The following is a 13,988-nucleotide window of genomic DNA, read 5'->3' as shown; positions in this document are numbered from 1 at the left end:
GCACTGACAGATACGTTCTTAACTTCGAAGCTGCAATACTAACGTACTCGCTCACACGCCAATTGTTATCGCAGCCCACTATGATCCTGTGAACGGGTTTGGAAGTCCAAGAAGACGGTGCCTGCGTCACACCGAGTGACGCCCTTCGCAATCATACAGAATACCTGCCGCACCTCCGAATTTGTTGTTCCACTCCAATGTTTGTCTGTCTACAACGTAAGATTGTACACCCCTAGGCAGAAGCATATCGAAGACAACGCGTATACGAGACGTCCGAAGGATTCCCTGGTCGAAGTGGGCCCAATGGTATATATTTACCCCCCGGCAGGGTGATGGCTGCCTCGAGAAGCTGCGACTCGACATCATACATGATGTCCGGAGTCTTAACATAAAGCCGCTGCGGGCCCGATTCGTATGTATAAATACCGACGCATGAACCTTTCAACAAATGTCCAACCTTGAGCTCCATTCCAGGTTTAACGCGTTGACATGTGAGCTGACGTCGGGACACAATGGACTTTGTAATAAATCATGATGAAGTTTGTGTCTTATCAGCAAGTGTCTGGACGGATGCCAATGTTGGAGAATGGAGGACTTGGGAAGTGTCCTCCCTACGCTTAAACGTTTTATCGCACCAAGGAGGTTAATTCTTGATGGAAACGTTGTAAGGGTCATTTATCTTCCCAACGTCGGTAAATCAGAAAACCGTCAAGTATTTTTGAAGAAACAGATGGACTCTGAGGCTGAGGGGAAGAGCGGATGTATTGTACAACTTGCTGTGTATGAGGACACAAGGTGTTGCAAGACTAGAAGGATGATTGCACTTTTGAAAGCAATGACAATACTAGGCACGGCATTATGAAATAATACAACTTTTGAAGATGGCGAAGAGAATGCTCGCCAATGTTAAGAATACAATCTTGTATACAGTGAGGTGAAGAAGAAATCCAGTCGAGGAGCAGCCCGCGGCCCTGGATCAACCTTCGGATCCGATCACTGTGCATGATGTTCGGTTACCGGCCCGAACCGCGATCCTCGACTTACCTTGCCACTACGACCATCCTCTCACTCTCCACGCCTCTGCTTTGCGATATATTGTACAGCAAATGCTTACAATGTCTCCATTTAATTCTATAGTCCCATCCGCAGCAGAATGGCCTTGCAGCCGTCAATATAGTCTGCAGCCTTCAATTCGTTCTCTACACTGTCATATACTCCGGGATTAATTCCTGTCGTTGCGTTCTTCGATATGTCCAATCCAGCGGATTTTTTGCTCCTGGTCACGTTTGTAGCACAGACATTTATGGGGGATTGCATCCTTGTATATCGCTTCATTTCTTTCCCTGGATGGTTGACCATAGTGATTCCTCGCAGCTCTATAGACGGGGTCATATACGATAGACGGTGGGTGGTTGTCACCTGCCCTATCGCTTATGTACATGGTCGAGATAGGTAGGTCTTCCAATCAGACTCGGTTACTTTTATCATTCATCATGTACTCCATCTATAAGATGTGACTATTGCTGCAGTGTATATCGAAACCGCGATCAGGCGCGGCTCCGTCGTCATTAACCCAAAGATGTTCCCCCTTATCGCAACGTTCCAAGCCCTGACTCTAGCTACTAACATCATCGCCACAGGTGTGTCTAACCCTCTGCGTATGCTGTATTACTGATACAACTGAGTTATAGCTCTGATCCTTATCCACATCTGGACGATTCGTAGAGCAGTGTTAGAGCTCATTCCTTCAGTCAAGAATCACCTGTTACCAAACGCGATCTACGTATTGGTTGAATCCGCGTTTATGTATACCGCTTCTGTCATCGTGATGCTTATCGTGTATGTGCTCCGAAGTAACGCTACTTATATCGTCTCCCAAGCGGTGAGCCTATCTCTTTCCATTCTTCAAGCCATTCGAGTCGAGCTGACACGGAAAACAGATCGTTCAAATCATTGTGAGTCCCACCGCAGTCTTCTCAAGCCATGCGGTGTTGATCTGTAGGTGACAGGGAATTGCTTTCAATCTGATTATCATACGTCTTGTGAATGGCACCGTGGCGATGCCAATCCAAGAGACGCTAATATCTTTCAGGGCTTCGCCCCCCGACACGGTGCAGGCGGAAGAACTAGAGCCGGCGGCGTCATGGAAGAGAGATGATTTTGCATCTTCGACAACACAGTACCATTCTGAAGATAATTGCCGGGAGGTCTGAGTACAGACCATAGGCGCTTGCTATTTAATATTCTCTCGTTATGATGAGTGATTTCCCAAACGCACCAGGGCCACAATGCTTATGCGAGAGATCAGCGCTCAGAATCGTTCTTGTTCCCAAATTGGATGGGAGGTAGGACATACCGCGTCTCCTGATCAGGTACTGAACACACTTGATACGCACAGGCGCTACAATGGGTCATTCCTCATGGGTCCATCGATAGTGTGTTAATCATCTTGAGTAACCGAGGAGGTATCACTGCCACCTGTGGTATCCATGTCCTGACGTATCTCAGCTTGCTCGACGCTGAAATATTCCTCGTGAACTCATGTACAAGGGCACTCCAGTATCATCTACCCAGCTAGACTATGGATCAATTGCGACTTTCCCAAGAAGAGACGTACACAGACCAGAAGAAAGAAAACAAGGAGTACCCAAAGGCCAAAAATATCACAATACAACAGATTCCGCCTTAGCCGTGGAGAGCCTCATCGCCTATATGGACCGTGGCGACTGACTAACCACACAGCCAAATAGCCGGTCCGCTATATTGATGTCTGCTTCTTGGATCCTCCTTTCGTTTCGCTTTAGCGCAGAATTTCGGGTCTCTGATGAACCGGATGCTCAGGTTGTTGTGGGCTGGCTCCTCATTAGTTGGCCGCGATAATTTAAAGAAAGCACCTCTTCGGAGAGTCCGGACTCCTATTCTTACAACCTGGACAATTATCCTCGAAGGACAAGTTGTGTGGAGTATGGCGACTACCTACCTCTTATACATTCATTCCGGCAACAATAGAAAATATTCTGCCAGCGGATCAGGTGCTTGTTTGGAACACAGGTCTTCCTTCCGATGATTACGGTCAGATGCAAACCAAGAGGTATATAATAAGGATCGAAGTTCGACAATCAGACAATGTTTTCCCACTTCCCAGTTGATGAGGCCCAACTCGTCAGTCTCTTTGTGGAGAGCGTTTTCTACGGGTGAGTTTCGTAGATTATGTACAAGTAACGGCGTTGGCTAAATGGTCCTAAAGTAATCACAGTTGTCTTGGATTGCATTCAATTTGTCTACTAACCTTTCCGTCTAGGCTTCTACCTGATAACTTTGTTTTCGTGTTTCCACGGGCTTCTGTCCACCAGCGATGGGAACCTAAAGTCTAGACACACCATCAATTACAAGATGGTAGCTGCATCGCTATGGATGCTTGTCTTTTCAACTTTGCACGTTGCTTGCCACCTCCGATTCGTCCTTGATGCTTTCATCTATTCCAACGGAGAGCCCATCGATACATTCCAAGATATGCCCTATCCAGTTAATGTTATGCAATTGGTCACCTTCGTGGCGCAGACCTTCATGGGAGATTGTATTCTTGTATGTCTTGCGCTTCATTCCGACATTGGCCAGCGGGCCTCACTTATTATAAATCAACAATAGCTCTACAGATGCTGGGTTATATATGAGAGACGGTGGATGGTTGTCATTTGCCCGGTAATCATGTGCATTGCTGAGACTGGTAGGTCCTCTATTAGAAACCCGATGCCCATGATGAATCGTGATCTTTAGGTTGTGGCATTGCTGGGGTGTGTATTGAAACCTCGCTAAGCCATGACTCTATTATCACAGATCCGTCAATTTTCCCTCTCATCATAACACACCAGTCTCTAACACTGGCTACCAATGTCATTACAACAAGTGAGTCGGTACTTCTGTTGCATCTAATTCATCTTTCAATTGATTTCATCTTCCTACTAGGTCTGATTGTGCACCGCATCTGGACGGTCCACAGCGCTGTCAGACAGTTCGCCTCTTCGATCAAGAATCATCCATTGAGAAATGCACTTGTTGTTGTGATCGAGTCAGCAGCCGTATATACCGCCTCTGCTGTTGTGTTGCTTATAGTCTATGCCATCGGGAGTGATGCTCTCTATGTCGTTACTGGTACTGTATGTCTTCCTCTTCCACTTCCATTAGTCCTGCGTTTATCTGACGTATCAATTAGATAGTTCAAATCATCGTAAGATATGCTTCACGTTCCCAAATTCATAGCGATATTCAAGTGAATTGTCAGGGGATTACTTTCAATCTGATCATCATACGATTCGCGAGAGGGACGGCCGTAAAATCGATGGGAGAGACGATCACATCTCTGAGAGTATCTCCCCGTAGGGTGGGTCGAAGAGTCGATTTCAAAAATTCAGGGAGACTACGGAACGATACTGACATTCAAACGACATGTGATACTGAAGACTGTTACGAAGTCTAAGTAATCGATTTCTATTCTCAAAGGACCTTCATATATTTTAGTCTAATGTCACATAACCGGTGTCGGGAATAGAAGACGGCATCAGAGCAATTACCGACTCCCGCACATATAGAGCCCAGGAGAACACCCCAGGTCAATCATTATCAAAAAAATAGATTAGATAGTATAAATGTACCACTTTACAACATGTTATTGGCTTCAGAGGTCGCAACTTACCAGATAGAGTCGGTCGCCGCGGGCCATTCTATAGATGTTAAACATGTAGGTTCAATGGTATGTATACATGGACGTAAGAGGGCACCAAAAGCATCCCGAGGGGATCAGTACGATGTATTGTTTTATGCTGTTGCTTCCGATCATACGATTTGGGGAGTCCGCGCGATCAGCGTGTTGCGTCTAGTGTCCCTGTATTATTATTATTAATTATTATACCTTTAGAACGTAAACATTCAAATATTCCAAAGACGAGGAAGGTATTGAAAGATAGAGAGAAAGCTGCACTGAGGCTACAAAGGTGTTTATGAGAGGATGGTCCTGGATATTGTAAAGGAGAAATGCGAATGCAATCGAAAAAATCGACCCTTAATATAATAAACGCCTCGAGGCATACGAAGACATATTTTGAATATCCGCGGAGACGAACAACGCTGACGACAGCAATCGAAGGAATCTTTTAAGAGAGGGAAAACAAAGGGAAAATCGTTGTTTTAGTGGCAGGGAATGGGCGATCACGTGAATCATGTTCGGTTGCCGGCCCGCACTGCCCTCCACAGTTTGAACTTGATCTATTGCCACTGCGACGCCCGTCTTTCTCTCGACGGCCCTACACAGCAAGAAACTGTAGAGGAAACGTTGCTATGTTGCCCTTTAACTCTTCAATCTCGTCCGCTGCGGAATGGCCCTCTGAGATAAAGGACTTGGCGTGTTTGCTTGATTCTCCAATCCCCTCACAACTTGTCAACGGTCCATGCCCAGTCATCTCTTCGCGCGCTTCTCCTGTACTAGAAGAGCTCAGAAATTCCCTTGCAGATTCACCAGAACAACTCACAGATTCAACTTCGGAAGTACTGGATATTCTGGATTTGCTGCTTTCAACTGTTCGCACGCTCAGAGCACTCTCCGAGGATGATATGAAGCAGTCAACGATACCCTTTTGGTCTCTACTGATTCGTTCTCTGGCACTTGTCTGTTACGATAAGTCGTATGCAATGTAGGTGTGAACGACATGATGCTATGTTAATTTGCTAACACAATTGTGGATAGGCAAGAAGCAGCTTTCGTTAGACCCCGGTTGTCATACGCGCGAAGCTTTATGGAGGACGGTCATGCTTCATTGCTGATATCTCATCTCGTTGAAGATATCCAACAACCAAGGCCAGTCGTGGATGATAAAGCTTCGGGGCGGCCGTCCATCATCACAGTGGAGCGCTCGAACGAAGAGTCGCGGGAGGAATATGACTCAGAAACATCATATGGTGACGAGTCGTTATCGAATAGCACCACTAGCTATGAACGCACAGAGCCCTCAACGGATCCGACGTCTGCTCAGTCATCCCACGTTCCTCTAGATGCCCACATCCTCGCTTATTGGAAACATCCGAACTCCGTTGTTCTTCCGTACCTTTGTGTGACCGATGAGGAAGACATATTCAGCCTAATGTGCGGTGTTGTTTATCAGCGGGCCACTTGGGGAATTTCTGCACCTGTAATTGGAATTATCCTGTCAAACACAGGATTCGTTGGCCACGTAGTGCTGGGTTGGCTTGACAAAGAGCGCACCGACCCTGACGTTCTAGTTTGTCGGCTTCTCCTGACTCATTTTTACCGCCACTGACTGAATTTGAATAGCCGGAAGTTCGATTTGCGTATGGAGATGAGACGCGTACAGACGCGTCGTTGGGAGTGTACGATCTCACTGATCCAGTTAGTGCTCTTAAATTTGGGCAATTTATTATCAGTCTCCGCGCGCATGTCGAGGGAATCGTGACCCAGTGCCAGACACCGGCATTCAAACGAATTTCGTGGAGATCAGATACTATCGATGATGACAATTGCGGGTCCGAAGAACAATGGAGACAAAGGATCGTTAGTTGGCTTAAAACGGTTGAAAGATGGTTGGTATTCCTTTATTTGGCTTTACCCTTGTCGCTCATGTATTTAACAGCTGCGCGGACCACAGAGAACCCCCCGAACCTTCCTCCACTAACTGCTGCTCATCCACCATGGCTGACCCCGAACGGCGTGCGACACGGACCTCGTCAAAGTCCAGATCTGCGCCTCGTCCGAGGCGCTCTATGTCTGCGGACAGTAAACGTAAACCTCACCCAGCGGAGGATGTCGGTCTCCCACACACTCAGGAACCTTCCCTCGGAGTTGCAGGTTCGAAGACTCCGTCGGATAGAGCGTCTGCTCAGCCTGCAGAACGTGGACGGCAAGAGTAAGCAAGAACCGCTTTTGGACGTTTGACTTTCCTTCTAACTTCTCTTAGAGCAAGTACAGACGGTGGATCATCCAATAAAGGAAAGACCGATAAACGATCAAAGAGTGCGGATGCGTTGTCTTGTTCAGCGTATGCCTTCTGTCTCGATTGTTTGAATTCCTATTCTGATACCTTATTGTCAGGTTGGGTGCAAAGTCCTTGGCTGGGATATCCCCTACTGCCAAGCTGTCTTTCTCCAGTTATGCCCACGACCGCAAAATCGTCAGTTTAAGCAACATACCGATAGGGCCAGGTGCAACTGGAAAGGGCATCGATGCTCGTGTTCATGGAGAAATTGACGAGATGCTGAAAATCTATGAGGACATGACGATGTATATGAAGCCACCTATCAAACAGGCATGCATTTTTTATTTATCAGCGCGCGCGGCCTTTCATGCTCAATTTTTCTAGAACGAATTACCTGTCGTTGACAAGGGGGTTAAAGAAGTTCTAGATCACTTTCTCATGCAAGTAGGTGCATGCCATGGCGATAAAAACACTCCCGAGCTTCCGCACCTCTTTTGGGAGGTCGTTTTGGGCCGATTCTCGTCCATTCTGTGGGCATCGGTCGGTGGATACTCGAAGGAACTCGCTGGTAAATCACCCAACGAAGCTGAAGCCCGTCATGACTGGGATGCCCTTCTGAATTTCGGATCTATGACTGCCCATGAGCTCGCTTCCGGGAGAGTAGTGTAAGTACCGTCTATGGATTAACTCGTATTATGTGCTTACCGTTGCTTTAGGCTCGAAAGAGCAATGTTACTCTCTCGTAATATTGCCGCGGATACGATGAAGGCCTCCCCTAACTCTGATGGCGCCGAATTCAAGACTTTTGCGGCACAGATACATAAGATTTCCCTGGCCGCAGATGATGCTGCATCTATCTCTCACTCTGACCTTACATCCGACGACCTTCTCGTTCAGTCAGCAGATTTTATTGCTGTGGCTGCTCAACATTTATCGGCCGTCAGATCCCTTTTTCGCAATATCAAAACAGCAAGGAATGCCATTCTCAAACGTGCCGGCGATGAACCGGAGGTGGGTATCGTTGATGCGATCCTCACAGTACCGTTAGAACCCAAGCAGCCCATTCCGGAGCCGTTGATCCGTGTGGCGGAGACCCGTCAAACGCTCCAGGCTAGTACCAAGACGCTCAGTGCTGACAACATAGCTGAGCCAGAGGAAGAGGTTGTCGTAACTGAGGAACACAGCCCAACATCCAGATCTTCCCGTCCAGGTTCAAAACATACGTGGTCGGCAAAGAGCCGAAGCCAGCTTGGGTCGATTGCAGAGGATCGGGGAGGTGTTGGTCAGGCGCCTCAGCAGCGGAAGAAAGGAAAGAAGGCTGCTGGCGTGAACGAAAACAATCGAGGCAAATCAGATTGGTTCCACCCTTTTGCGGTGACATGCTCCGAGACCAAATCAGCGCCCAAGATGGTATTCCCTCCCGATATGGTGATGAACGCCAAGGAGCTCCTCACCAAGCTTTTGTTGGCTGTTCTTGTCGTCGAGTACAAGAAACCGACTCAGACTTATGCGAAGGCCTTTGTGCAAGCAAAAATGTACCTGGAAGCTTCGGTTAGGTATCTCGCAAGTCTGGGGGTCACCAAAAAAGCCGTTTTCGCCCTGGCTACAGATGGTGTCGAAGGGGCTATTCTCATGGCGTGGTGTTCTAGCGACTCGGAGGCAAGTTCGTTTCTTTCGCTGCAGTATGTCATGTTCACCTCGTTCTAGAGCGTCTATATTGTGGAGCGCAACGTGCGGACATTCAATATCTCCTCGCCCATTGAGGTCTACCATTTCGTGACGGTTCTTTTGCGTCTACGAGAATACGGCGATACGACGCTGAAGGACGCGGTCGAAAAGGCGTTGAAGGCTGAAAATTTCAAACAAACTAGCTGGAACAAAACGGAACAATTCAATAGAATGGAACAAGGTTAATTGGGTTTAATTCTTCTTTGACTAATGTGTGCACATGCTTTCTACATGCTATCGAAACGCTCCGCTATATATTTTATATTTGTTTTGCGTAATTTTATCATGCGTCGGGTATAATGCCCGTTTATCCCGTCTGTATGTTCAACAATCAATTTTCAAACGTTACGCACTTATTTTCCTTTGGATAGCTTCTATCTAAAGTAACACATTTGAGTTCCAGAATCCACGTCTCGCGAGGACTAAGCACACCGGAAGTCACGTGCTACGCGACGCGACGCGTCAGATGGAGTCTTACGGTCTCAGTGTCAATTCCCGCCACACAGCGCCACATACACTACTCGGACTTAAGGGACCGGAGTCGAGGGACGATCTTGATGCACCCTCTCACTTACTCTGCTCTCCTTGTTCTTGCCTTGCACTATCGTCTTGCGGCCAATCATAGTAGGCACTACGTCCGACCAAGATATTGGAAGATAAAGTGTTTGCTAGCGTGTACCAAGTCCACCGCAGCCGAGAGCGCATCTCTACATGCTAAAAGGTGGACACGGGTCTGCGGCTGCTGCGATCTTTTGACGTTCAGCGAAACTCGGCGGAGCCGGATGAGCTATCTCCCGAACGGCTGTATTATTGGGTCGTGACGACCTGGACGCCCTTCGAGCTGCCTGTACCAGAGATAATGGCTCCGAGGTGGAATGCGGCAGGAAGAATCTCTTACCTGCTGTAGATACGTTTACCTTGACGTTTCTCTGGATACCATCATGAATGTTCGTTGCTTCCATCACAGCAGGACGATTGGCTATAGAGTATAACGGTCACAGTCAGCGATGGATTCTTGCCGACTTCGCAACATCGTGTTTCCGGCACGTAAGGACAAGGCTAAATCCACCGTCCTTCACGCATCCGATAACTTCGAATTTACCAGCCAAGATCCCCTGAATGCTCTGCACCTCTCGCTGTACTGGTGCCTTCAACGTGGTCTACTCAATACTCATGGATGGCAACACCGGGACTGTTTTTTTCCTTGTATGAAGGCTGACGGGAAGCAATCAAAATCTTCCCCAATGATCACAGCTGTTGACAGATAAGCTGACAGTCAGTGGTTTTGAGAACGAAGCCTCGGACTTGGTCATAAACCGAGACTAAGGGGCTTTTAAGGTGCTCAAGGCACTCCGAGATCCCCGGCAAAGTAGTGTTAAACCACTATGGACTCTTGTTTATGACAAAGTTCAGACCTCTCTCTCCAATCACGCGTTTACTATCAAGCTATATGCAAACAGCTGTAAGCCAAAGGCGTTGCTGAACTTTCTCGACTGGCCGAGCTTCAAGTAATCGGACCCGAAAGAGGTCTTCCCCGTCTCTTAAGATGCACCAGTTTTGTTTGATAAAGATCAAAGTAGTCTTCGGGTGGCCACCCGTTCGTGAGTCTTTTTTCTGACTTCTATCAGGCTTTTCTGATCGACCTTGCTTTGACATATAAAGGCCTATCTTCTCTCCCGTTTCACATATTCATGTCCGAGTCTCGGTGAGAAAAAAAGGCCTTGTAAGCCCTACTCAAGAATCAATTATACCACAGGTTTGACGCTCCTTCGGCGTCCGGCCCGTTGTCCTGTGTTTGACGAGGTTCCCAGATGACGGAACTGCTATTTTGAACTCGGCGCGCGTCTGCGGAGCATTTCCCAGAACCCCCGGTCATGATCGTGAGTCGTAGTGTAGTTCTAGCCAGACCTGAGTATCACAGCTCCTCGTCGCAGTTTTCCTGTGAAATTTTCGAGGAACATACGTCAAAAGCTTGGGGATTTCGAAATGATCGCTCACTTGAACTGTCAGTTCCTCGAAAACGAGGTTCTGATGACGACACTTTGAACATGACGACGGTCATCATTCTCGTATGTCCTACCAGTGGAGAAGGACAAAGTTGACGTTCCCCAGACCCGGGATTCAGAGAATTTACCGTGTTATTCGTTCCCTGGCACGAGCTTGTAATTTCCCCCGTCTTTGGAAGCTCGGCCGTTTTACAAACCGCCAGTGGTAATGATAACTCTGCGTAGAACGTTCTCTATCGAAGCAACTGCGCCTCGAGGATGGAATTGCTGCCGGTGTTCAATTAAGTGGAGATCCCCGTTGTGTATTCCCGGGATAGCTATGCATGTACACACAGCCATAGCCAGTGGATAGTAACATCTCTGCTCTACCCTTTCAGGTTATGAGTAGTGGCTGAAGATATGTATAGTCACTATGACCACCAGCATTGAAAGCAACTTGGAATTTGATCCCGTGTCTGGCATCAACGTGAACTTGTGACCGTATCCCGAAATCGAAATCTCGAACACGGAATTGATGCACATGGTTCGTTAAGACCCTTCCTTTCCGCTGTCCCTTTTGAGCAATCCGTCCTCGACACGCCCATCCACGACACAAACGCCCGTATGTGATGAATCTTGGAAGTCTTTTTCCTTTGAGCTTCATGGCTCTTCTGTTATCCTTCATCGTCGCTGCTCAGGTGAGCTATAGCCTCTTCTCGGCTTACAAACATCTTACCCGAAAATTCCCAGGATGATCATTACGCAGCTGTGGGTCGCTTTTTTCGCGCTGCAAATCAATTCAGAATTCATTTTAGATATAGTTGAACAACAAACAGGGTCAGACGCCGTGTGAGCTGGTCGAGGAGATGGAGCGATGCTCACTGCCAAGGGCGGTTCGGCGGGATACAGCAGGATCAGTGCTTGGTGGACGGGGAACTTCTCCTCCACAGCATATACGAAGTGTAGAACCGAGTCCAAGCAGGTGTACATGGTACGTTGTTTGCTTCTGGTGTATATTTATGTTACTCAATTGCCACAGCACGAACGTCTTCTTCAACATCTGGAGCGCTTGTCTGATGAGCCAAGGGAACTACTCGCTGACCTCGGATCAGTGGCTGAACCAGTGCGAGCAGCAGCAGTTGCGTGTTAGCACATTCAAGCGCTCCGTAGGACACCAAGATCATGTTCCTGTGTGGGCCTACGCTGAGATGCCAATTAACAAGACCTTCAATATTCGCCAAGCCGGTGCCGACTGTAAGCAAGTCTTCCTCGGAGCATATATTTTGTCGCTTATTCTTCGCAGCTGGAGATTCCGAAGATCAGGGCGGTGGCTGGTCAAAGTATCAGATCATCACCATAGTGGCTATATCCTGCTCAGTTGTGGGTGTGGCCGCGATTTTACTCTTTTTGTTCCGGTGGAGGAACTTGTGGGCGCGACACCATGGTGTATCACTGAAAGGCTTCTCGTTCAAGTTTCCTCGATTCCCTCACGGGCCGAAGAAAGTACGGAGTGACAGCAGGGACAATGATTGGGCCATTGACGGTGAAGTGGAAGCATTGGAAGATTTTGAGGTCGTGCCCACACCATCTACGTCCCGACATGGACACATCCGGCTATCATCTTATCCGACGCCCTACAATGGCCCAATGTACGGTGGACCAATGCGGCGGACATGGTATATACGATCCCAGGACTTCTTTCGAAAGACAGGGCAAAAACTTCTTGACATTGCGGAATCCATACCTCTCCCGTGGAAGACGAAGCCTGTGCATGTTGGAAAACTCTCCCGCGGCATGGTATTTGACATAGATGGCACCGCAATCAGCACAAAAACCGACTCTACGCTTGAGAACTATCGCACGGCGGGAAAGCAGGTGTTCACGGCCCAGGTCGTTCCTGGATCTAGCGGATTCCCTCGGAGTAACGGCAACATCTTACCATTGGAGGATACTGAAAGCTTCATCAGTAATAACGGAGAAGACCAACCAGGTTTCGAAGCTGATAGTGAACAAGAACGACTTATCACACCTTCCGAAGAATTCCCTGATCCTCCACCGAGTGTCATGTTGATATCTCGAGGCGGCAATGATTTCACTCTCGAATCAGGCGAAAGCCGTTCCCAGCAACAACATGCACAAGAAGTACATGCCCCCGTTGCCTCTAGCTCACGTCCTCCAGAGGTACCTCCTGATGTAAAGGTATGTGCCTGCACATGTTATAAATATCATACTTCTAATTTTCGGATCCAACAGCATCAACCAATACTGCGACCTCCACCGGCACCGACATATCCCGCTCCTTTACCTCCTCTATCTCCTCCACGGGGTTTACCACAGCGTCTTCGCAAGCCATCATCAGATAACATGCTTGGCTTACACACAGGACCACCACCGTCTCGTGACGGAGGAGCGTACCCCACGCCCATGGCTTCTTCCAGCCATCTCCCCATTCGCACACCTTCCCCTCTCTTCATCCACCGTCCTTCCGTCGAATCCCTCCAAAACGCATCCACGTCCCACTTCCGCATTCCCTCCGACCCTACAACACATTCCGCTATTCCCTCATCCAACTACAGCGACGAGAACCTTCCCATGATCTCTTCTCCGCCATACCACGCATCTCCCCTGCGAGACGAGAGGATACTGACACCTCCCCCTCCCAATACCCCTCCTCCCCCACTGACGCCCCCTCAACTGATGTCGACGCCCATGTCGATTCGCCCGCTCCCGCTGCCAGAGTCATCCTTGCACCCATTGGCACGGACGCATCAGAGGAACCTATCAAGCGAGAGTATCATTCCCGCTCGAACGGATCCTGTGATGCTGTTCTCCGGTCCAGTACGGGCAGCGGGATACATGGCCTCCACAGACTCTTTGGGTCGCTCATCTGCGGCGTCCCCGGATTTGTACAGGTGATAAAAGCGATTCTGCTGGATTTCTCTATCTATCTATCTATCAATCTATCTTGGGGCGGGATTTACACGGACAAATATTTCGTTCTGTTCTTGCTATTCGCAAAGTTATCGTTGTATATGTATTATCTTGTAAGTTATGCAGCTACAGTTGAGCTAATATTTTGTCGTTCGTGATACCCTCAGCTAGCAGTTATCTGCCTCGGGATATTCAGGATAGAGGTTATGCTGAAATGATCAGCGCTTCTCAAATTCTTAGCTATGCCGTTGCTTTCATTCTCACCGAGGACACTCCGAAGACTTCGCGTGGAGAAAGATTCGGGTTCCTCCTTTTAAAACAGGCCGCGTAAACTGCCAACCGGTGGAACAGCAAAGATGCC

The 13,988-nt window shown here is 48.2% G+C and overlaps 5 protein-coding genes across 5 annotated transcripts; all 5 read left to right on the top strand.

Annotated features, from left to right (window-relative positions):
* Window positions 1-1,249: 1,249 nt before the first annotated feature.
* EV420DRAFT_1639729 (uncharacterized protein) lies at window positions 1,250-2,213 on the top strand (the record flags this gene model as incomplete). Its single annotated transcript, XM_060477011.1, has 6 exons — window positions 1,250-1,321; window positions 1,383-1,452; window positions 1,512-1,640; window positions 1,692-1,882; window positions 1,941-1,955; window positions 2,010-2,213. The coding sequence occupies 6 exons, from the start codon at window positions 1,250-1,252 to the stop codon at window positions 2,211-2,213; spliced, it is 681 nt and encodes a 226-aa protein (XP_060334127.1).
* A 1,087-nt stretch (window positions 2,214-3,300) lies between these two features.
* EV420DRAFT_1265381 (uncharacterized protein) lies at window positions 3,301-4,477 on the top strand (the record flags this gene model as incomplete). Its single annotated transcript, XM_060467271.1, has 5 exons — window positions 3,301-3,585; window positions 3,649-3,727; window positions 3,778-3,906; window positions 3,967-4,161; window positions 4,272-4,477. Coding segments are annotated over 5 exons (894 nt in total), but the record flags the coding sequence as incomplete, so codon positions are not given.
* A 470-nt stretch (window positions 4,478-4,947) lies between these two features.
* EV420DRAFT_1192487 (uncharacterized protein) lies at window positions 4,948-9,109 on the top strand. Its single transcript, XM_060466300.1, has 10 exons — window positions 4,948-5,687; window positions 5,741-6,272; window positions 6,326-6,591; window positions 6,642-6,914; window positions 6,966-7,046; window positions 7,100-7,313; window positions 7,368-7,648; window positions 7,700-8,642; window positions 8,691-9,029; window positions 9,083-9,109. The coding sequence occupies exons 1-9, from the start codon at window positions 5,335-5,337 to the stop codon at window positions 8,895-8,897; spliced, it is 3,150 nt and encodes a 1,049-aa protein (XP_060334125.1). The 5' UTR covers window positions 4,948-5,334; the 3' UTR covers window positions 8,898-9,029; window positions 9,083-9,109.
* EV420DRAFT_1192488 (uncharacterized protein) lies at window positions 9,110-9,625 on the top strand. The gene has a single exon (XM_060466301.1). It carries the CDS (start codon window positions 9,269-9,271, stop codon window positions 9,530-9,532), a length of 264 nt encoding a protein of 87 aa, XP_060334124.1. The 5' UTR covers window positions 9,110-9,268; the 3' UTR covers window positions 9,533-9,625.
* Window positions 9,626-11,358: 1,733 nt separating this feature from the next.
* EV420DRAFT_1639726 (uncharacterized protein) lies at window positions 11,359-13,612 on the top strand (the record flags this gene model as incomplete). The annotated part of the gene is made up of 6 exons (XM_060477010.1): window positions 11,359-11,394; window positions 11,447-11,464; window positions 11,518-11,687; window positions 11,736-11,950; window positions 12,000-12,895; window positions 12,950-13,612. 6 exons carry the CDS (start codon window positions 11,359-11,361, stop codon window positions 13,610-13,612), a joined length of 1,998 nt encoding a protein of 665 aa, XP_060334123.1.
* Window positions 13,613-13,988: the final 376 nt, after the last annotated feature.

Source organism: Desarmillaria tabescens (genome assembly GCF_030435595.1).
Source record: "Desarmillaria tabescens strain CCBAS 213 chromosome Unknown EV420scaffold_9, whole genome shotgun sequence".
Taxonomy (NCBI): domain Eukaryota; kingdom Fungi; phylum Basidiomycota; class Agaricomycetes; order Agaricales; family Physalacriaceae; genus Desarmillaria; species Desarmillaria tabescens.
This window is presented reverse-complemented; position numbering and strand designations above follow the sequence as displayed.